This window comes from Pistacia vera, unplaced genomic scaffold (assembly GCF_008641045.1).
Source record: "Pistacia vera cultivar Batoury unplaced genomic scaffold, PisVer_v2 Contig507, whole genome shotgun sequence".
In the NCBI taxonomy this organism is placed as follows: Eukaryota; Viridiplantae; Streptophyta; class Magnoliopsida; order Sapindales; family Anacardiaceae; genus Pistacia; species Pistacia vera.
In genome coordinates, this window is record NW_022196343.1 from 22942 (window position 1) to 47044 (window position 24103).

The window sequence follows — 24103 nt, forward strand, 5'->3', positions numbered from 1 at the left end:
TTGTCTTGTTGAGGTTGTTGCTTGTATTTAATTTTAATATTAAAATTAAAATTAGTGAGATTATATTTAAATATATGTGCGCATAGCCGCATATATTTAAATGGATTATTATTGTTAATTAAATCAATGTTTTAAAACCCAACCCGGGGTGAAACCAGGCAAAGTTGTCGGGTCTTAGGTTGACCGGTTTAACTGGTTTGACCACCGGTCAAACCAGTTGACCAAAACTTCTAAAATTCAACAAATACACCCCTAAAAATTTATTAAGTCCCTATTGGTTTAAAATTTAGCAAACACACCCTAAATAAAAATCACCCGACAATTGGTTGGCTGCAGTGACACCCCAAATGTAACCCCAATCATCCCTTAAGTCCATTCCCCTTAAAATATACCCAAGATCTAGTTGAAATATGTTTGATTTTGGCCAGATCTCACCGACGTCGGCGTCCACAACCCTCCCCATCACCCAAAAATTACTCCCCTCTTCCTCCCGACTAAAACCCACCTCACCCCACCCTCGTTAGCCTCGCCAATCGCCAGCAAAAGCCAGTTGTTGCCGCTTCTAGTTTTGTTTGATTTCCAGTTGATTTACTCACCGGAAATCAAATTCGTCACCACCATTGGATTCACCGGCACTTTCTCTTCAAAAGCCCCAATATCCTCTCCGTCGATTGTTCGCCGATCATCCTCCCAAATCCTAGGGTTTTGGGTGAATAAGAAAAATATAAACCTAGCCCGTTGAAGCTTCCGGGTCCCGGTTGAACAGGTTAAACAGGCCGGGCTGGGCCGGGTTTTAAAACATTGAATTAAATGTTAATATATTTTTATATATTAATTGATTTTAATTATAATAATAATTAATTAAATTTAAAATACCATTAATTGGGTGTTTGGTTGTAAGGGTGGATTAGGGTTGGAGCCCATGACTATTCCTAAATGGAATAGGGTTTTTAATTGTTGCACTATATAAGTGCAACTTAAAATTAAAAACACATAACATTCATTCATTAAAAAAACCTAGCCACCTACTTTCCTCTCTCTCACATTTTTGACTTGGTGGAGAGAAAATCTTTTTCTCTTCTTGGATTATTGAAGCCATCAAGTGGATCTAGCAAATCCCTTATGGTTTCGTGCGGACGACGTGAGTGCGATTCTATTTTGAATCGGGAGCGAGATCAAATTAGAGATATTGAAGGAGCCTCCAAACGTTGGTAATGTATTCCGAATCCTTGTATGGATTTATAGTGATTTATACATATTTGTTAGTTTACACTAGTTTTAACATGCAAAACGTTATAATTGTTGCCCGAATCTTTGGGTTTTAGAGTAATGACAAATTCAATTTTAAATATTAAGATTTTCATTGTTGTTTTCCGCTGCGTGAATCTATTCACTTACTTACAAAAAGAGGGCAGCAAAATCAAGCCAGACAAACGAGAACGGGTTTGGGACAGAGGTGAATCGACTCTCAGGTGGTTATTTCTTCAGTTTTGGATGCAAAAGTCATTGAAAAGCAGTGAAAATGGTCGGCGACAACACCGACGAAGGACAAGGATGAGAGAAATTTTTTTGAACAGAACAAAATATCTTGGAACCAGAACCTACCCGAAAGGGTAGGCTCTAGGGTAGGAACCAATACTCTGTAGGTAGGTTTTAGTTCCTAAATCTCAAGAAACGGTACTATATGATTCCAGTTCTGGTTCTTGCTTATAGACTAGGATACTCGGATCCGCTCACCCCTAAATTAATTGGATCATAATATTGTATAAGTACTTCTTTCAAATAATCTTTTGTCATTCTTCCACCAAACCAACAAAACTATCTAAATGAAAGTGTCAAATACTACACCAAGCAAATCAAGGTTTTTTTGTGAATCAATCTACCTTCTACAAAGACAAATCTAGGAATACAAGTGTTATATTTTTAAAACTATTTGGGCAAATGTAAGACTTCAAACCTAATGGACTAAAAATTGTTTCCTACTTTCCTTGTTCAGGACTAGACTAACCCAGATATCCTTTAAAAATTCAAATCTTCAACACGTGTCATAAAATGATTTGTCCAACTCCGTTACTCTCAGTGCGCAAAACCAGTAACCCACCATCATATGATAAAGTTTATAACAAGTAAAGTCTAAGTTACATAACCAAAACAAACTAACCATATGTAACAATAAGTTCAATTCTCCAAAATTCCAAATTAAAAACATTCCATCACTTTCTTCTTCCTTCTTTCTTTCCTTCCCTAGGAATTCAATGGGGTTGAGATCTTCTGATAGAAAACTCTCTTTCGATATTCTCAGCAACATCAATAATAACTCCCCCTTTGATAATAATAAAGAAGATGATTCGCTTCCCCTCTTTCGCTCCACCCCCGATCCCTCACACAACCAGACCAAATCCGATTCCGAAATCTCGCCTTCTCCGAAAAGCCGGAGGAAGAAAAGGCACAAGAAGAAGAAACCGGCGTCCCCCGGTTTCGCTGCGATCCCGGAACATCCGGTGTTGGATTCGGATGAGAGAATTGGAAGTGGGATTGTTTTTGAGAGCAGAAGCGATTTGAATTGCCAGATTAGTTACGGCGGGAGTGTGTGTACAGTGGTGGCGGCGAGTAGTGACAGTGGGAATAGTTTGAGGCAGAGGAATGTGAATGGTAGTGATGACTTGGTGGTGGAGGAGAGTCCATCGGAGAAGCAACAGTGGCGGAGTGAGGCGTTGCCTAATGGGAGTAGTAGTGGTGGTAGTGGAAGTGGTGTTCTCACGAAGTTGGAGACGGTGGAGTCGCTGGATTGGAAGCGACTCATGGCGGATGATCTTCAATGTGAGAAAATTAAGAGCCTTCTTTTATTGTCGTTGTGTTTTGTATTTGATTTGGTATTTGATAATATTTGATCGAGTTAATTGTAGTACAAGAGAAGTTCATAATGTAACACTATTGAATGAAGCTAATTTTTTGGTTCGGATATCAATAGAAAATTCAGCAATTTGAATGTTAATGAATTGAATTATAGGTGATCGAGGGTTTTCTGGGTCTACAACTGTCGTTTAAGGTTGTGCACTATACTAGTGTTGATTTTCTCGTCAAGATGGTTGTTGATATAAGTATCATTTGCTGATGATGCTGGGATTGATGACTGAGATGGCTACCAGAATGAAAATGTTTGTGTTATTTAGAGGTAGGTGGAACAAGTGATCGTTGTAGCTATATTGGAGATTAGGAAAGACTGAGGAGTTGCCAGTAAGAATTAGCTGCATGAGACAAAATATTGAGATATGAAATAGATAGGAGGAAACATTGACCTTTCTGTTTGGTAGAGAAATCTTAAACTTGTGATAGCTTTAGGTGCAATGAAACATAAGATTCATTTATGTAAGCTGAATTAATTGCAAGGAGCTTGATTGTGTTTAAATGTGTATTTTTTAAATTAAAGTAAATTACAAGGCTAAAGCTGTTGTTTCACATTTTAATGGTCAGTTTTCACAAATTATAGTTTCTGGATGCATGTTTAATGTTTTAAAAAAGTAATTAATTCAATGCTACTAATGGTTGTGGTGGCAACAGATTGTTGTTATGACAGACTATTATCAAGCATTTATCTATTCTACTTCCCCTTTGATTTTTTGCAATTTGTCTCTGTTAGGTACCTATCCGATAGAGCAGTCACCATGGAAGTACTTTATGGATGCAATGTATAGTGGAAATTCATTGCGGAGCACAACAACAATTGGTGATGAGAAAGAACGGCAGAGAGTATATGATACCATTTTCCGCTTGCCATGGAGATGTGAGCTGGTAACTTTGGTTTTTCCTTTTATACTCAAACAAAAAGTGAATAATCTCATAGGAAGTGATGTATAACTATTCACTTTATGTTTCATGATTAAATCATTCATCTCTTATTTTGGTTTACTTTCTGTTTCATTACATGTACAGAACTTTTGGTACTTGAAATTAGGAGTTCTACCAATTTTCTGAAATGGTGCACTGATTAGTTTGCATAGGCTATTATTCTCTTTTGTCCTAGAAACATTCTGGAACTTTTGAAGTTTGACACTGAAATGACAGCGTGAATTAAGGCATTTTAGTGATTAAATAGTTAAAACACTGATTTAGGCAAGGGTACTTATATCGTTATGGTTGAGATTTCTTAAGCCCTTTTTTTTTTTTTTTCAGATTATTGATGTTGGCTTCTTTGTCTGCTTGGATTCATTTCTGTCGTTGTTAACCATCATGCCAACAAGGATTCTGATGACTCTTTACAGGCTTCTATGTAAAAGGTTTGTTACTTTGTTCAGTCTTTTTGAAATAAGCTTGAATATCCTATTTCTCTCATTCAAAATTTTAAGGACTTATCAATGGTGTATCATACATACATTTAAAGTCTTGTTCTGGTTGAATGTGAAAATCCTTTTTCACACTATCATTGTAAAAACTGATAAATGATGACTCAAGACACAGAAACGTTTCTTCAAGACAAAATTTTTAGTTTGTGGTATCTGCCTAATTGTGTATCCAAATTTATCGGGAGAGCATGTGTGTTTTTGGGTAATCCAATGACCTTCCCTGACGTTACACCCAAAGGTTTTTGAATTATAAGGAGTGCTCCACTTAAAAGAGTCCTCAATAAGGCATTGATGTAATTTTACACAAAAAAATCATTTGTTAGAAGAAGTTAATTTGCCTAATCTACCTGAGGTGTGGGAGTTAAAATTTTTTTAAAAATTTTTTTTTTGAATTATTAGAAGGCCTCCCCCAAACCTCAAGGGAGAGATTGCAAATCACCCGTTCTTATAATTTTTATTTTGATAAACCGAAGTTTGTGAGGTTTGGTTCTCCGTTCTGCTGTGTCAGACTGATTTGATGATCTGAGCTGTAAAGATATGGAAGAAGTGTTGTGCATTTTATAGTTTTTGGAATTTGATGGTTAGAAGGTGGATAATAATTGTGTAATTTTAATTTGGCATATTACATAATGAATTGTTTCTGCATGTTAACCGCAATCCAACCCAATGTTTGGAACTCACAAATCCACAATTTCTTTGGATAAAATAGCTTAAGATATTATGTAGTGACTCTTGCTTATGGTCTCACTACACCATTCCTAGATACTGAGCTTGGTGGAATTATTGGCAGGTTAGATGTGTGGTCAATTTGGTTTTAGTGTAAAAATGTGTCTGTGATCAGCTTCAACATATAAATCATCAATTTTCAGCTTCAACATATGAAATAGGGGACTAAGAAAGTGCGTTTCCTTCACTTTCAGGGAAGTTTTGGTAATATGAGGAGGAAACTCTGTTTTTTCATCTGATATGAATCCAAGAAATAGTCACTACTACTTTTATTGCTGGAAGATTTTTTTTTTCTTTTCTCCCTTTTCTATAGGTGTTTTGAGTGTTAGGGTTCAGGGACTGATTCGGTATATGAGGAGGAAACTCTGTTGTTTCATCTGATATGAATCCAAGAAATGTCACTACTACTTTTATTGCTGGAAGATGTTTTTTTTTCTTTTCTTCCCTTTCTATAGGTGTTTTGAGTTTTAGGTTATGTTTGTCAGTTGGCTAAACAATTGAACTCTACCTCTTTCTTTTTACATGTTAGAGTCATGGTATGATAAATAGTTGCAGTAACCTAACCATGCTTGTGGCAGGCAGTTTAGTAGTCCTTCTACGCTGTGCTCTGTGATTTCTCTTGCTTTGCTGTGCTGGCTTTTGGGTCACCCTTTGGAGCGAACAGGTTAGTAAGATTATTGCACTTTCTTATTTGTGATTTTAGAACGATTAAATTATATTGACCACCCTTGAAGTATTGCCAACCAGCCTTTAATTTAACAACTTAGAACTGAACCCTGTACCTTGAGGCTTGTATGACTTTCTTCCCCATCTTTTGTCAGCTTTACTGAAGGTTAAATTTACTGGGTGCTTCGTAAAGCAAGCACCAAAGGAAACAATTAATGAAAACAAGATGTAAGAATAATATAGTCTAATGACTTTTTTCGTTCCTCTTTATTTTTGTTTGTTTCTTGTTTATGGTTATTTCATTAGTAGCATTTTATATGGTTGCATCCACCACTAGTGATAGCAACACTAGAATTCAACCAAAAACGATATGGTTGAGTTTGGTAGTCATTGGTGAATGTTTAGCCAGTGCAGGAGGAAGGGTTTTGTTTTAGGAAAGGTGGGTGCTTTGTTTGTTCATTATTTTTGGCAATCATGATATGATGGTTTTTGGGGATTTATGGGTCTCTTGAAGGCAGTGGGTTTGTTATTAGGTTTGGGTTTAGATCTTGGTTGGTGTTGAGTTGGGATATGCTGTAGGTCCAATGGTGATTCAGAGGTTGTGGGGCTTGGCTCCTGGCATTTTGCTTCCTGTTCTGCGGGGGTTAGAGAGAATGGTAGACAATCATGATACAACAAATGGTGCCTTTTACCACGTCTCTAATTTTCATTTTTTTTTTGGCGCAATTTTTTCCTAAAAATAAAATATAATACAAAAATGTAATGAACAGTCGATAAATGAAACCAAAATAAAGAATTGATAATTACTCTATATATATCATTCCAACAAGACAAATTCAGAAATTTTAAGGATAGTACGCTGCTCAATTCCTTCGAATAAAGAAAAGAGAAGTTCCTTAAAATTGAGAAATTTATGAATTCTGTGTATACTTACCTCATGCTGAAGAGAATTTCTTTCTGAAGGAAATCTACACAGCCATTTCCCAAATAAAGATCTTATTGATTTTTCTATTCTAACAGTCACTCTACCAGATTTTGTACCATAAATCTGGAAAAGCCATGGCCTCTCCTTCACTATAAATATAAGTGCACTATAAGTGCAAAATAATCCCACACATTATCCCAAGCAATTCAAGCACAAGAGGTGCAAAGCTTGGGTAAGAGAAGAAGAGAATATTTGAGAGAGTGAGAAAACATTGTTCGGGGTTTTGTTTGAGAGTTGTCTCCATATTTGTTAGTAAAATTCTTCTTTAAACTTCGCCCATGGACATAGACTAAAAGCCGAACCATGCAAATTATTGAAGCTTCGTGTGTGTTATTATTTTTCTTATTAGCCGCACCACTAATTCTTATTCTTAGGGTTGGGCCTACCATAACAGTTTGCATTGTCCTTTTTTTTTTTTTTTTCCCTCTCTCTCTCGCTCTCTCTTTCTCTCATTACAGGTTAGAGTCCCTGTGTCTAAACTTTCTTTCTCAGGGTTTATAGGGCTGAGAAATTTTTTTATATAATTAACATGAATTGAGGGTAAAGCGTAAATTACATAAGCTATTAATTTCCACTAATCCAATAATTCTGTGATGAACTCATAACCAAGTTGAAAAAATGTTTTGTTAGAATGTATAGTTTTCTTAAATCTCGAAGGTGACCACTTTAATTTACTGTATTAGACATGTCTGCTAATTAGTAGTATTATAAGTTATGAACTATTTTCGATATGTCCTTATGGTATCCACTGATTAGTTTGACCAGATGGTGAATATTATTATCTTTTTGGTGCATTTTTTAATGCTATTTTTGTTGTTTCAGATATCAGTTTAATTTATCACATGATTCGGGGCCAAGGAACAATCAAACTCTATGTGGTGTACAATGTCTTGGAGGTGAGAAATATTTAATGAACTTCAGTTTCTTGCTTCTTAGGAATATGAACTTTTAGTTTGAAACTTTTCTTGAAGTTCAGGAGAAAAAGTATTACTCAATTAAAAAGTTCAAATCAGATAAATTGCTCATCTAATGTTTTATGACTAAATGTTGCATTTACATATAGTATTAGTATCTTTACCAGTTTTTATTACTTTAATGGAAAAAGATTTCTTCTTGATCAAAAGTTCAGTAACTTATTTCAGTAAAGAAAAGAAAGATCATGGGCATCTTTTTCGTCAAGTGGATTCAAATAAGTATGAAAGACTGCCTGATATAATTTTAATAAAACTAAGATAGACTGCCCGATATAATTTTATTAAAACGAAGATTTAGATAATAAGAGTAGCAACATCTTAGAGAGATGAATTGATTTCTATGAATACTTGAAGTTATTTATGTCTTTTGGGCGGTTTGTAATGATTTATATGTTTTTCTGTTCATGTAGGAATGGTTAATCAGTGGAGTCTGTATAGGATTGTTAACTCTTCCTTGGTTTTTCTACTCTTTTTGGCACCTAGTCCACAACTTTTTCTCCTTGTTATTTTATTTTATTTTTATTATTTTAATAGAAAGTATGTAGTTTCTTTTATAGATGTATATTAGCTGAAGAAAAATAAATAAGAGACTAAAATTAACTGCACTATTTTCTTATTATCAAGAAAGGGAAAAGAGAGTGATATGACTTTATATGCTAACTGGAGGGTTATAGCCTAGCAAGAGTAAAGGGTTAATACCATTGTTTGGAATGAACTATTATATGCATTAGACCAGACCTTGATCATGTATAGTGAATAGGCATGGATTTCTTTGGCATCATCCTATCATATCTCCTTGTTAGCTGACTTCTTTTCTTTTATGAATTGGCTGAAAATGAAATATAAATTTTCCTTGATCTTTCAGATATTTGACAGACTGTGCCAAAATTTTGGCAGCGATGTATTGGAAACACTATTTTACTCAGCAGAAACACTCGTGGATAGTTCAGAAGAAAACAGGCGCTCCTGTATTTGGAAATTCATTTATGACCTAGCATTAGCTACGGCTTCTTCAAATATCCTTTTTGTTGCAGTGATCTTTTTCTTTTCGTTGCTTGCATATTTTATTTTCCCAACTTGTCTCCTTGACACTTTCTACTCTTTCATTCTTTCATTTTATTAGCTCAGGCAATTACTTTATCAACTTGTATTGTTGCTCACAATAATGCTTTGCTGGCGTTACTGGTATCCAATAATTTTTCTGAGATAAAAAGCAATGTGTTCAAACGCTTTAGCAAGGAAAACATTCAAATTCTCGTGTATGCTGGTGAGTTTACCTCTTTGCACTCTTTCTTGTACAGTCTAATTAGATCATCAATGATACTGTTTTTGTCCTTTGGTACCATTGTATATAATAAATGCTTGCTTACTTTAGAGAATAGCATTACTTATCTTGATTTATGTCTTGCGTGGACAGTTTTTTCCTCAATGTGCCACAGTTTTATGGATGCTGGAGAATATTAATGTGATTATTTGACATAGAGTTGAGTTGATCAATGTTTGAAGACACAGTCCGGCTGTGGATCACTGAATGCATATAGGAATTAAATAGCTTTGACAATTTTAAATCTTTCTTAATTTTTTGGATCTGCATACTCTGACCAATTCTTGAATCTTTATAGTGAGAAATAGTGGGATCGGGATAGTGGGATTGGGCTGGTGTTGGGTGATAAATAACCCTAGAATCCAAGTAAAATTTTAATTCAAAACTGGTTAGGTCTAACCCAATCCGTAGTTGGGTCTAACTTTTTCTTTTCCTGGGTAATGCTGAACTGGAGTTGAACAAAAATACAGTTTTCTTTAATTTCATTAAAATTATCATGTTTCTTTGCATGATCATGTTGAGGTTTTGTTCTTGTTCTTTTCTTTCAGATGATTATTTTGCCTTCTAAACCATAAGCTTAAGTGTTGAATTTATTGAACTTTGGACCAGAGAAACAAGAGCGTATATGATGATATATTGATTGAAAGTAGAGAATGAGTGTGAGCAATTAAACTGGATCTGTGTGTATGCATAACAAGAAAGACTGGATTTGCATTTTATTATTCTTTTCCAAGTTTCTCAACAGCCAAACAAATGGTAAACAGAAGAATAGGTGGAAGAAAGGATGGATTGAAGAATTCCTTACCGATGGCCATGTCTGCACTCTCTCCCTGTTGACTTTGATAGCAGCACTTATTAGTTTGGTCTCTCTCTGTCCCTCTCTTCACAATTGCCTGCCTGCCTTAGGTTAATATATGGGTTACCATTTATTCCCATTTCTATCATTCTAGTTCCTTGCTTATCCAGTTATAACCCAAATTAATTGAATGGCAGGAGTTGCAACTTCTGTTTATGGTTAGCTGAAATTTCTTTTAGCCTCTATAATCCATTTTTAAGTGTTGGATGCACGTGAGATTCCAATTCTTTGAGCCTATTGTTTGTTGGGCTTTGTCCAGCAAAGGGAGGATGCTATCACACAAACTTACTTTGCATTGTAGAATCTCCTTGATTAAAAGGATGAAAAATTAGGCTGCTTTAAAATGGCTGGCTCGGGCTCCAGTTTCTCTTTTTTATTCATTCGATTGAACTTTCAATCGTTTTTTATAGTTTAATCCTGGCGGTTGTTAATGTCACTTTGTTGTCTTACTGAACTGACTAATTAACTTCTTTTACATATTTTTGAACTAGTAGAAAGAGAAGAAGCTCCAAATTAAAAAAATAACATTTTTGAGCCCTTAATTATTTTATGTTCTTTGGTCTACTAAGTAATATATCTCACTGGCATTTTATAACTATAATATGTGTGAATAAGAGTTGCATATATACTTTACTTCTTAAGATTGGACAGTTCGTTTCTCAAGTTACTGCTAAATTGCCTTCTCCATTGAAAGATAAAAAGTTGAAAAAACTATACCACTTTGCACAGGTGCAGTATAATTACTCTAGACATTTGTTTGCATTTTTTTGCTCTGCAATAGCATCAATAGCATTTTTTTACTCTAGATATGTAACCTCTGCATTATCATTTATAGTTTCTGTACTGATGCATTTATGCAGTTCTTCTAAAAATGTTGTTTTGCTTTTCTCATGAACAGATTCAATTGAGAGATTTCACATTTCAGCGTTTCTCTTATTTGTTTTGGCTCAAAATATCCTGGAGGCTGAGGGTCCTTGGTTTAAAAGTTTTATTTTTGTAAGTTTAGCTGAAATTTTCAGAACTCTATGCTGTAAAGGGTTCTATGCACAACTTGTTTGGTTTTCTTATATGTTTTTATTTTTACTCTACAGAATGCTCTTATGGTTTACATATGTGAAATGTTAATAGATATTATAAAGCATTCATTCCTTGCTAAATTCAATGGCATAAAGCCCATTGCATACTCTGAGTACCTAGAAGACCTCTGCAAACAGGTATTTGTTATATTATTATAATTTTTTTTCTTAATTTATTTATCGTCTTTTTTATTTTTCTCTTGGATTGTTTGCTCATGTTGAAGATACTTTCTCTTCTCTCAGACTTTGAATATAAAAACCGAGCATGGGAAGAAAATCCTCACTTTTGTTCCTCTGGCACCAGCTTGTGTGGTGAGTACTTGATACTATTTGCATGGAGTTAGTGATATTGGTTGCTATTTTGGTAACGTTATTGTCAGATAGATCATATCATGTCTGTCAGAAGTAACACTTATATCATGAAGCTATATATTCTGTCTGTAGAAGGGAGTGCTTTCGATTGGAGAACACTAAGTCTCCAATTGGCAATGTTTTAATTATCAAATTTTGTGTTTTCTCCCCTTATAAAATGCAAATACCTGTTCACGCATTTTCATTTTCTGTTTCTAAGAAAAGCATAAAATCCTGTGTCTCATTTATGACTAAAGATAACAAAACTGAAAAAACAACTTTTCCTTGTTTTTTCCATTTGCTAGATTCATTTGTTAAAACCAGAAAGCGTTTTTCAGTTTGAATTTTTTTTTTTTATTAATTTTTTACAGATGATATTAATTTGAATTCTAAAACTTTAAGAATGTCAACAAAGTATTTTAATAACTATTTGTTAAAAATATATAACATAAAAAAAAAAAAAAAAAAAAAAACTCTTCTGAACATGTTTCCCTTTTATTTTTAGAAAATAATGTTGATTGCATTTTTTATTATTAAAAATACAAAATTTTAGTTTCCAATTTTCATTGTAAGCTCGTTCTTTGAAAACAAAAACGCAAAATAATATTGCTTTACTGCCCCTAGGATTCTAGCAATTTTAAAGTAATAACACTATGTTTTATGCTCGTTGACTAGAGTTTAAGCGATGATCACATTCTAGCTTGCATTAGAACTACAAAGTCTATTACTCTTTGCTGTATTTGATGAAAGATAGAACTAAGAACTTCAAAACAGTGACTTCTGTCCACTNCGTTTCCCTTTTATTTTTAGAAAATAATGTTGATTGCATTTTTTATTATTAAAAATACAAAATTTTAGTTTCCCATATTTCATTGTAAGCTCATTCTTTGAAAACGAAAACGCAAAATAATATTGCTTTACTGCCTCTAGGATTCTAGCAATTTTAAAGTAATAACACTATGTTTTATGCTCGTTGACTAGAGTTTAAGAGATGATCACATTCTAGCTTGCATTAGAGCTACAAAGTCTATTACTCTTTGCTGTATTTGATGAAAGATAGAACTAAGAACTTCAAAACAGTGAATTCTGTCCACTTCGCTTTTTATTTGACTGGATAGTTAAAATGATTTCCCTAGTTATTTAATTACCTTTTTTGTTTTGAGGTTCTTTTTAGGTGAAGATACATACTTTTTACTCTTTTTAACTTTCAGGTCATCCGAGTGTTGACTCCAGTTTTCGCTGCACGCCTGCCTTGCAATCCTCTTCCATTGAGGCTCTTCTGGATTTTTTTCTTATCTGCCATAACCTATGTCATGCTAACAAGTCTTAAAGTGATGATCGGCATGGGTCTACAGAAACATGCGACATGGTACGTTGAAAGGTGTCGTAAGAGAAAACACCATCTTCACTATGATTAATTCAAAACAAGCCCCATACAAATATAGGATGCTGCATGTTCGGCTACCACAATCTTCCTTCTGCCGATACTGTTTATGAGTTGTAGAGAAACCTTCTGGATTTACATGTTAGATGATCGCGAGGCGGCGGTTTTTACACAGCTAGAGCGGCCCTTTGTACAGTTTGAGATAATTATTTTTGATGGCATTTGCTTCCGATTTTGATATAGAGAAACATTTCTTTATAATGGGAACCATAAGTGTGTACAAATTTTACAAGGAAAATTTTGGTTTGAAATCAATCAATCGGAGTTATGGGAAGGAAATTAACTCTTTATCTGGTTTAATATCTTCCTTCATGCTAATTTATAGGCTTTAGTGCTTTACCCATTAATTACTTTTACGAAAGGATTTTATTTTCAAAATTTGATGAAACTATAGAAGGGATTATTTATTTATTTCCTTCTTAGTGTGAAATTAGACAAAGAAAACTCTTATTACAGTTTATGGTTTCAAATGTATTTATGATTTGGATTTGGTCAAACATGAATCAAATTATATCATCACTAATTTAAATCAAACCAATTTAATATTAGTTTTTCCGGTTTAGGGTAGTTTTAAATTTTAATTTTAATTTAACATTGATTTTGAGAAAAAAATATTTTAAAGACTTGTGATGACAAAAACAATAATAATGATAATAATAATTAATAACTAAGAAGATTATTGTATAAAATTATATGGCTTGTTATTGTCTAAAAAAATTTCTTCTATACAATTAGATTAACTAATTATACTATGTACAAAAACTTAAAAAAAAAGGTTTCAAGTTATATCTTAAAGTTTAATATTTTTTACACGGAGAAAAAGGTTAACAGCATAAACTACCATCTATAATTTGATGAATCTCCCACTAGAGTTTTATAGTTCATCAATAAAATATAAATAAAATTAGGGGTGTGCAAAAGAAACGGTTGGAACAAGTAAAGGAACCGAGGGGTCCTTGGGGTTCCAATTTCGATTCCTACCCGGAAGCGACCCTAATAGGGTAGGTTTCTATTCTAAAAATCAGGAACCGGAGCCTGAATCGGCTAGGTACCCGAGTAGGAACGAGGATTAAATTGTAATTTTGGTATACTATGTAATTTTAAAGGGTTTATTTGTCATTTTTTAAAAAAATATGGGGACAATTAAAATTAACTCGGGTACTAGGAATTGGAAGTGGAACCTATGTTTTAGGTTTCGGTTCCAAATCCAAGTAACTCGAAGGTTCGTTCTGGTTCCTTTGAATTTGGGTGGGTACCCGAACCCGTCCACCCCTAAATAAATAAAATATAAGAGTTAGTTACAAAGACTTCCCTTGAGGTTTCAACATTTCAGTCACAAAACTCTAACCCCAACAATTGATGGGGCTAATTATAGAGGACAACTTGTCAGTATTTTATGTTGAAGGGGTGCAATAAAATTAGTCTAACGGAAGTTAAAGGAATAGGATGTTTGTGTTAACTTAATGATCTTTTCTATGCGTCTATGAAATGTTGAAACCTTAGGGAAGTTTGTGTAATTAACTCTAAAATACAACTACGTGCTTAGGTTGTGTTTGGTTCGGGGTGATACAAGAATAGTCTTGTAATCTTTGTTTAATTTTCAAGATTCCCTCGTTTGGTTGTCAAGTAATAAAATATTACGTAGTCTTTTATTGCAAATAGTTTTTACTGTTGATAAGATTGGGGGTAATCAGATTACCTTCCCAAGGGGTGTTAATGTAAGATTACCGAGGTAATCTTAATTTTGACTCTATTTTGCCCTTAATCTTTTATCGTTTTAGACACATTTGCCCTCATATGTCTATCAAATAACAACTACCCAAAGCCCCTACATTTGAAAATATAGATAAAACACCTCAACCACAAAAAAAATTTAAAAGTTAAAAAAATACCCACAGCCTCCCAAGACCACCGCCAGCTGCTAGTCACCATCGTTGGCCGTGGACGAAAGTCATCATATCGGGGCAAGATTGACGGGATCTTACCAGTCGTGTGCCGGTAAAGACATTTTCGGCCATGGATTTGTGATCCATGGCCGAAAACGACTAGATCTGGCAGTTTCACGGCCAAAGATGTGGTCGTGAAACGCCATAGATCTGGTCGTGAAATGGCTGTTGTTTCACGGTCAAATCTGTGGCCGTTTCACGACCACATCTTTGGCCATGAAACGACCATATTCACGGCCAGATCTAGCCGTTTAGGCCTTACCAGCGCACGACTAGCCAGATCCGGCCGGTCATGTGCCATTTCGACGGCTGCCAGTAGCCGGCACTAGTTTGGGGTGGGTGGGGGTGATTTTGTTACAAATTAAAGTTTTATATGGTTGGAGTGTTTTAGCAAAATTTCAAATATAGCGGGTTAAAAGAAATAATTTAAAAAATAATAGAATAAAATAGTAATAAAAATAATATTATATTATTATTTAAAAAGGAGGGCAATTTAGTAATCTATATAACATATCCATTCATTTATCCTTCCAACCAAACATATTATTATAACATATACAACAATTTATTCCAACCAACCAAACACATTTTTCTAAAAATTCCCTAGTAATCTATCTTTCCAGTAATACAACATTCCCTGAACCAAACACACCCTTATATTTTCATCAAAAGCTACCCCTCCGGCCTCCCCCTCTATTTTCATAGTTCACTAATAAGAGTATAACTAATCACATCTCCATAGCAAACTATCCCTATAAGCTTACTCCATTACTTGTTTTTAAAAATCATAATTTATTTTTTATTAGAATTACTATAGTATCCTTATTTTAAGAGTTTTTCATAGGCACGACTTTGAGGAATATTCACTAAAACATGAAAATATGCTTTTGGATGCCCAACCAAGTGATGGATTTGTTTTATATTGAAGTGGTATAAAATTATGAAATACAGAGTTATGGGTTATAAAGGACCGTTTCATAATATTGTCACTTTAATATAAAACAAAGCTAACATTAAACATTTAAATAAATCTTCTTCGTTTTAATGGCAATTAACAAAATAAGCTTATAGGGATAGTTATATATCCAAGTATGGATTACGAAACTATGAGAATAGTTTATGATGATGTTAGGAACCTGATTCTGGTATGAATGGGGAGATGTCCGAAAAGGGTGCGTTACGTAGAATTAGACAATTAGGATATCTTTTAGAATATGAATTATAATTACTTTATTATACAATTAGAATAGAAATTAGAGTCCTTTTAGAAGTCAATTGGAGTCAAGTATAAGGCTATATAATAGCTTAAATCTAGATTGTGGTTATGAATGAAGAATTTTGTTAATTAATTTATGTCTTTTGTTCTTGGTGAGGTATATGTTTCTCATATAAACTAATCATATCTCAAACCCTATTAGATGAAAATAATAATATTTACAATCTAAATGATGAATTATGAAACTTCAATGAATAATTATATTTTAAGTGATAAATTACAAAATTATAGGATAGTTTCTACGTTTCCCATATAGAAAATATTTGTAATTAACCTTTATATTTCTAGACTCAAAGGACATAGAATTAATTCGTTAAAGATGTGTTAAATGTGTACATTGCACACTAATTTTGAAGATGATTTTGCATAAATCACAAGTCTACATCACGCATTATTTACATAAATTTTCACGCATATTAATTGGAGACATTACAACTTAATAATTGAATTTGTTTAACTTTAGGATTAAAGTTGTGTGGTATCCATATTTAGTCCATGATTAATTGTTTTGAATCAAATCAAATATTTGTCAACACTCATATCATATATCTTCCTTAGTACAATGATTTAGATTTTGAATACATATGCTCTACTATTTACTACTAGTCAATTTGTAAATATCATATACACTATGCCTTCACATTATCCCTTTTTTAGTAACATTATATATCTTACATTAATTTCATAATTTGTAGTTGTTAATGACCATTTTACTTAAAATTTTAAGTTGTTAGGCAAAGACTTACGTTAACATTCAAGCAATGTTTTAAAAACCAACCTGGTCAATGACCCGGTCATGTGACCGGCTCTTAGGTTAACCGGTTAAACCAGTTGGATCGGTGGTTTGATCGTCATATCAAGCAACTTTGGAATCCGGCAAACACACACCGAAGAAATTATGCATCAGTCCATATAGGTTTGAAATCCAGTAAACACATGCCTGCGATCTGGGTAGGAAACTGCGAAGCAGACATGTGGCAATGATGCCGATCGACGACCAATCGAACTTGGGGATAATAGAGGTTTTGGTGGGGATATGTCGGTGAGACAAATGGAGGGGCTAGGGTGATTTTTGGTGCTGGGAATGACCAGAAAGAAGCAATGATCGGAAAACCCTAATGGATGGCAAACGATGATCGACAAACAACCAAGGTCAAGGGTGTTAGCGGTTGTTGACCTCTCATGTGTTTTGATGTGTCAAAACTATCCAAAAAGTTGATTGAACACTAACCATAACATGCTAAGGTATGACACAAGTCATAACCAAACCAAAATAGGTTTATCAGGTGGTATGACTGTGTATAAGCAAATTTCTGCAATGGTACAATCGTGCACAAGCACAACCATTCCATAGAAGAAAGTTGCCCAGATGAACTTGTAGTTTCGCTTGACATCGTTCATCATAGTTGTTCATCATTCAAAATAGGTGACACTCGCATGACCATCCTGCACGATTGTTCGCTCAAGTAAAATAATCAAGATAATTCAAATTCAGAATCCTTCACGCTCTTAACTTCATTTCAAAGGTCAAAGTTAGAACTCAAAGTTCAAAATTGGAATGACCATTCCTTGTGGTGGAATAACCGTTTGTATCTGAAGAGTTTTGCACAACATCGTTCCAAGAAGTTGTTCACACTTTTAGAAAATTAAGTGGATTTGGAAGAGCATTTGGATGTGATCGTTCTGCGTGGAGGAATGATTGTGCGTTGTCTCCGCATGATCATATGGCGTGGCGGAACAACCATTCCAGTTAACCTAGATCTGAGAAAATATGACTGTTGTGTCAGGAATGACCATTCGCGATTATGGAACGACTGTTCCTCTGGGTTTTGTAAACTTTATCAGAACTGCATTGAATGTTGCAACAGCTAATCTTTTTAGGGTTATAAAAGCTCAACGTTTTTGGGTATTATGATAGAGAAGAGACAAACTAAATTAGAAACCATTCTCATATAATCCCTAAAGCTCAAGATCCAAATCATATACTCTGACTTGTACTCATTTTGTAAACCTTTGAGAGTTAACTTGTTCTTATTGTGTGTATAAGTCTACATTGAAGTGACAATCATTCACAAAACACTTTGAATAATTCTTTAGTGGTGAAATCCATGTAAAACTAGGTTTAATCCTATAAATCTAAGTGTGTGAGGCGAAAATCCTTGTGAAAACTATTGCATTGGCGAAATCCGATTCTAGTGGAACTTCAAGGAGGTTGCCTTGAAAAATTTGAAGTGGATGTATGAGGCTTGTGGATATAGCTCCGAACCACTATAAATCTCTGAGCATTTCTCTCTCTAAACTCTTTTATTATTCCTTACATTGTTGTTGGTTGAACATCATTTGTTACACTTGTTCATTCATTGTTCATATTTATTGCTCATTTGCATTAACATTAACTCTATCATTATTTGGTTGTTGAGTTTATTTATTGAACATTTTTTTGATAAACTCATCATTTGGTTTTACTTGTATTGATAAGTTTTATTTTGCGAATATTTTTATTGATTCTTATTCAACAACTTCAACACCACCCCCCCCACCCCAAAAGGCATATTTAGCGTTTAACAAGGGTTTTGGTGGGGAGATGTCGGTGAGGCAAAGGAAGGGGTCGGGGGTGATTTTCGATGTTGGGAACGACTAGAAAAAAGCAAAGATCGCAAAACCCTAGGGGGTAGTTGACAACAATTGATAAGCAACCAAGGTTAGAGGTGTTAGGGATTTTGGTGGGGAGATGCCGGTGAGGCAAATTGAGGGGTCGGGGTGATTTTCAGCATCGAAATTAGGAAGGAAGCCATTAGATTAAGGATTTTGGTGACCCAGTTTAGGCACAACACCAGTTGGACTAGTGGTTAGCCACAGTAACATTGATCCAACCGTAAGTCATATCGGGTGAACTGCCAAAACCGGTTTTTAGCTCTTTAAGACCTGACCTAGCCTTTGGTTCCCTATTCGATCGATTGAACTGATCGGCTCGGACTGAGTTTTAAAACACTGCATTCAAGTCTAACATGTTCAAATTGATGACATACTCATGTGAGGTGTGATTGAGACAGACATCCAGAAGATAAATTTACCGAAAGTGAAAAATTGAGTGACAGTTGATGATGAATGACTTGCTTAAAGAAAACTGAATGAGACAAACAAAGGAGCCTAATATGTGACAAAATTCATCACTAAAATCGAGAAATCAACAAGTAATTGTAACGTAAAATATTTGAATTTGAAATCTTATAACTTCCATACAATGTTAATAAACCAGTTACCCAAAATTTTCAAGTTTTTAAATAAGCTCTAATGTTAAGGCTAGAAAGTAACAAATAAATAATATAAGGTAATGTTAATATTGAATGCTAGTAATTTGAGAATATATTTCACATGAGAGTTTGGGTGATTGTAAAATAGGGTGATAAATATGATCTTAAAAGAGAAAAGAAAATTCACATTTGTCAATGAGTCTCATAATATACAATTATTTTTCTCATCATCTTATGAATGTCAAAAGCCTTGTATTAAATACAATTATTTTATTTTTCAAGAGATAATTACCTACTTATCGAATTTTAAGAGTTTTGAAAAGGCAGGATATATATATATCATTTCTAGATTTTTTCTTGTCAAATCTTAGATTTTTTTTTTTTCATAATTAAATGAAAGAAAATTAGGAGTAAATATAGGAAATTTTTAATTAGTTTTACAATAAATTTAAACACCTTGATTTTGGGTATACTCAAAGAAAATTATGACTTGCCTATAAAACCCAGAATTTCAATTGGTCAACTTAAATATGCCAAAATATTATAGTTTGTCAAATTAATAATAAAATTTGAGAAATTTTGGAATTTACTATTTCAAGTGTTTTATTCACTTACCAAATTAAAAGCAAAATTAGATGCCAAATATAACATACAATTAAAGTTCACATAAAAGACCAAAAGTATATATAAATAATTTATAATTATTGTTATCATATGGACATTCTTCAATATATGTAGAGCACATTTATTTTAAAAATTGAAAAACAATTACCACTCACAAACATAATTAATAAAAAATAAAAAATCGTAATTTTAATAATAGTATTTTCTTAGGCTCAGAATGAAGTTTTTAATGATCATTTGATATTATAATTATAATTAAATAATAAAACCATGATAATATATATATAATTATGTTCCCGCCTACAGTAGGACACTTAGCTTTCTCTCATAAGTCATAAATTGCCAGTACAGTCAGTCTTTCAATTAAAATAAACAAAATTTTTCTTTCCAATTTGATTCCTATTTTTATACAAATAATTTTTATTTCACATTCCTAATCTCATTCTTTCCATAATCTTTCTCTCCTTTCGTCTTCTCCAATTCACAAACAAACCCTTTTGTAATCCCTTCATCTTCTTCTTCCTCACCACAATCCAAACCCTTCAAATATCTTAAAAATGGTAATAAATTTTCCTTTTTTTTGCATAATTTGATTCAGTTTTACGCCAACTTATTGAATTTTGAACATTTTTGTTGTTGTCGTGCAGGTGGGATGCAAGTTGATAATAAAGAAGAAGAAGACGGGAGGCGGCGATTGGCTGAGCACGCTTCTGCATTGCGAGTTCTTCAGTTCTTGTATTGAACATCAGCAACTGAGAAAGAATGAAAAGAACGTGTTTTGTATCGATTGTAATCTTGATTTTTGCCGGCACTGTGAATCGGCTCACTGCCTCCACCGCCGCCTCCAGATCTGTAAATATGTTTATCAGGATGTTGTTCGCCTTCAAGATATGCAGAAACACCTTGACTGCGCCAAAATTCAGGTTGATTTCGCTCGTTTAATCGTCGAATCACGCAATTTGAGTACAGCCTTGTATAATTTGATTGAATTTGGTTTTGCAGACCTATAAAATAAATGGTGAAAAGGCGGTTCACTTGAGTCCTCGGCCTCAACTGAAAGATGCAAAGCCCTCTACGAAATCGAAGACGGGTGCCTCTTGTGAAGCTTGTGGGAGATATATTCAAGACTTGCCGAATCGTTTTTGTTCAATCGCCTGCAAGGTTTTTAATTAATTAAACATGAATTTCAATAATTTCTTGAACTTCATTTTGGTATTTGAATTTCCATATTCTTGCTAATTCTATGATTGATGTTTTCAGGTATATGTGGTTTCAGTGAAGCCGAAAGATCAAAGCCATAAAATTATGACATTCCCAATTCAGGAATGCAATGATCTTTCATGGAAGAACAACTATAATTCAGAGAATAGTTCAAGTGGTAAAGAATCATCTCTTTCTTTTACTGATCCATCTGATGTGAGTCAAGCCGCATGGAGAAATTCAACATTGAAGCCAAGGAAGCAATTGCACAAGAGAAAAGGCATCCCTCACAGAGCTCCTCTATGTTGAAATGAAAGTTCAACTGTTAAAGTTCATTTTCTCCTCAATATCTCTTTATTATTCATGTTCAAAATCAATAAAAACACAGTTATAATAATCTACTATAAATGATTCAGCAAGCGAAAATCTTCTTTCGATCTTTTAACTTATCTCTTAATTAAGATTTAAAGTTTAGATTTGAATAGAATCCTGATCTGGGTCGACGAGATATGAGTATAAAGGATATTTTTTATTTATTTATTTATTTTTTGGATTGTAAAGGAAAAGAAGGGTGGTTTGATTGGATTTGATAATGATTTTGTTTTTGCATTGATTGAATTAAAAAATTTCCCAAGATAATAAAACTTTAATAATATTATTGGCGTTATAGTTGAATGTGATTTGATTAGTAATTGGGTCATATTGTTGATAGGAATGTTTGGAATAGTTATGACATGAGTGGGTTGATTTTTGTTATTGTATTTTTATTTTATATTATTCTAATTGGTTGGCCGTCATAGATTGAGAGATTTGTCAAAATCTCTGTCGAATCAATGTGTTGTCACGTTCAATTTGGTCATTGAGAGAAGGGCCCTCATCTCCTTACATTATGGCAAAAATGGTTAGTTTTATATGAAAATGGCAGACAAAAAGAGTCGCTAAAAGATGATAGAACAAATGGGTAAATTTATTATGTGCATGCATGTTGCACATGGAACTTGATGACTTAGCTTTGTTCTCGAATGGTCATCTTCAGGTGATAGTGGACCAGCTTTTCTTCCATTATCATTCCTTTTGCCATTGGCTCGAAATCCAAGTTCTTGAAACAACAAATTATTAACTCTGATTTCTTATTTTATTAAGTTAACGATTAGTCGTAACCTTTCGTCTACATGAGAATACAAAATGCCTGTACATTTGTATTTATTTTTCTGAGTGTCTTCATTAGTGGATATATAGTTATAGGTGAGTCTTCGTATTTTGTAAAAAGATTATTAGGAAAAGAAGTAGAATATAACATGAATTTTAATGTTAAATTAAATGTCATTTTGCTAGATGAGATAGTAAAGATTATTCCATTTTTTGAGGTATAAAATCCATTATTATGTACCCTTTAGATTGTTATTTTGATTCATGAAAGTTATTGGATGCTTTGCAAACCTACCCTTCTTTAAATAAACATAACTACGCTTTTGAGATGAAAGGATCTATGCCTTTTTGCCTGGTTTTACTTGTTGACTATAAAAAGAGAAATGGAGAATACAATTTTTTTTGGTCTGGTGGATTAGTTGAGGTACGCGTAAACTGGTCTGAATATTCTCAAACCCCAATCATTAAAAAAAAAAAAAAAAAAAAAATCTTTAACGAACATGTTTTCTGTGATTACAATAGAAAGAGAGTGAAAATAGAAATAATAAATAATACCAATAATTACTAGCAGCTGATTAAGGTTAATATTCAATCAACATAAAGAAATTTATCTTTTAGTACATTAGACTTTAATGAATATATAATATATTTCATCAAACTTTATATAATATAAACTAAAATCTTACATCTTATTAAAATTTTGAGTAAACACAGTATGGAAACAAAAAACTATCTCAGATTGTGACTTAAGTTTTGTCCCTCCTCGATCGGCTTTGCATGTGCATCCTTTTCATATTCAAACATTTTCAACTGGAACTTCGTTCAAATTATGTTTCATATTAAATACAATAAAAGCCACATTGCTTAATTAAAGCTGTCAGTAGATATTTTAATGGGGTGGAGCGATTGAAAGAAAATTTACTTCTAATTAATTAATTAATTAATAAACATAGAAGCCCAATAAATTAGGGTATTAAAAAAAAAAAAAAAAAAAAAAAAAAAAAGGCGTACATTCCTTTTGACAAATTTGTAAGCTTTAATTGGGAAAGTGTAGGAGGTGGGAAAGGAAGAATCCATATTGGAATTTCAATGCATTTTGCATATTCAATATTTGGTTAACAAAAATGCTTTCATGTTTACTTTTTATTACATTTTTTTCTTGAATTTTGACTTGGTGAATTGCTGCGCCGAAAGATAAATAAAAAACAAAATATACAGAAAAAGGGAAGGCAATTTTGTTTCGCATCAATTAGAGTTGGAATTTTCTGACTATTAAATTTGACTTATAGTTTTAGCATAAATTAGGGTTGGAATTTTATTCTTTTTACAATAAATGAATAATAAGTTCAACTTCAAAAGATATTCATGATCATTATGATTATATTTGTACAAGTAATGACCAAACATATAACCTTTAATTTTCAAACTTTAATTGAACTTTTGAGATTTGACTAAAATATAGGTAACTTCTACTGGGTTGCAAATTTCGTTAAACCTCTTTAAAATTGTCAAAAACATCTTTAAAGTTTTAATTAATCATCACCCATTTGTATTTGATATTGATGTGACCAAGAGAATAAAACAGCTTATAGTGTATAATATGAGAAAAAAAAAAAAAAAATTAAACAAAATAATCTGGACAAAGCAAAGAGCCAAAGATTGTGTGGTTGAATTGTAAGGAACCTCCTTCAGGTTTTGAGAAATCTCAACAAGATCTAAACCTTTCTTGAAAGCCCAAGAGCTTCCCTCACATTTGACACAAGTCTCTAATACCTCTTTTATTAACCATTATCTAATGGTATTTAGTCTTCAAGTTAGTTAAAAGAATAAAAAAATAAAGTGAAACAAAATTGAAAATTGCTGACCCTTTTCGAGCTATTGTAGTTGTTCCTCGATGATTTGACTTCTT

The 24103-nt window shown here is 33.2% G+C and overlaps 2 protein-coding genes across 2 annotated transcripts; both read left to right on the forward strand.

Moving 5' to 3' along the window:
* Positions 1–2139: 2139 nt before the first annotated feature.
* On the forward strand, positions 2140–12952 carry LOC116105968 (protein POLLEN DEFECTIVE IN GUIDANCE 1-like). The gene is given in 13 exon segments (XM_031392336.1): positions 2140–2820; positions 3641–3792; positions 4174–4277; positions 5648–5664; positions 5667–5715; positions 5717–5733; positions 7543–7616; positions 8560–8710; positions 8794–8961; positions 10773–10870; positions 10966–11088; positions 11194–11262; positions 12513–12952. Coding segments are annotated over 13 exon segments (1794 nt in total). The 5' UTR covers positions 2140–2255; the 3' UTR covers positions 12720–12952.
* Positions 12953–20229: 7277 nt separating this feature from the next.
* On the forward strand, positions 20230–21558 carry LOC116106006. Its single transcript, XM_031392373.1, has 4 exons — positions 20230–20405; positions 20493–20768; positions 20848–21006; positions 21106–21558. The coding sequence occupies exons 1-4, from the start codon at positions 20403–20405 to the stop codon at positions 21352–21354; spliced, it is 687 nt and encodes a 228-aa protein (XP_031248233.1). The 5' UTR covers positions 20230–20402; the 3' UTR covers positions 21355–21558.
* Positions 21559–24103: the final 2545 nt, after the last annotated feature.

Excerpts from the sequence above, each read along its gene's own strand:
- LOC116106006 (XM_031392373.1), top strand. Across the intron at positions 20,769-20,847 it reads TTGACTGCGCCAAAATTCAG|ACCTATAAAATAAATGGTGA; the intron begins GTTGATTTCGCT and ends TTGGTTTTGCAG. Across the intron at positions 21,007-21,105 it reads TTTGTTCAATCGCCTGCAAG|GTATATGTGGTTTCAGTGAA; the intron begins GTTTTTAATTAA and ends TGATGTTTTCAG.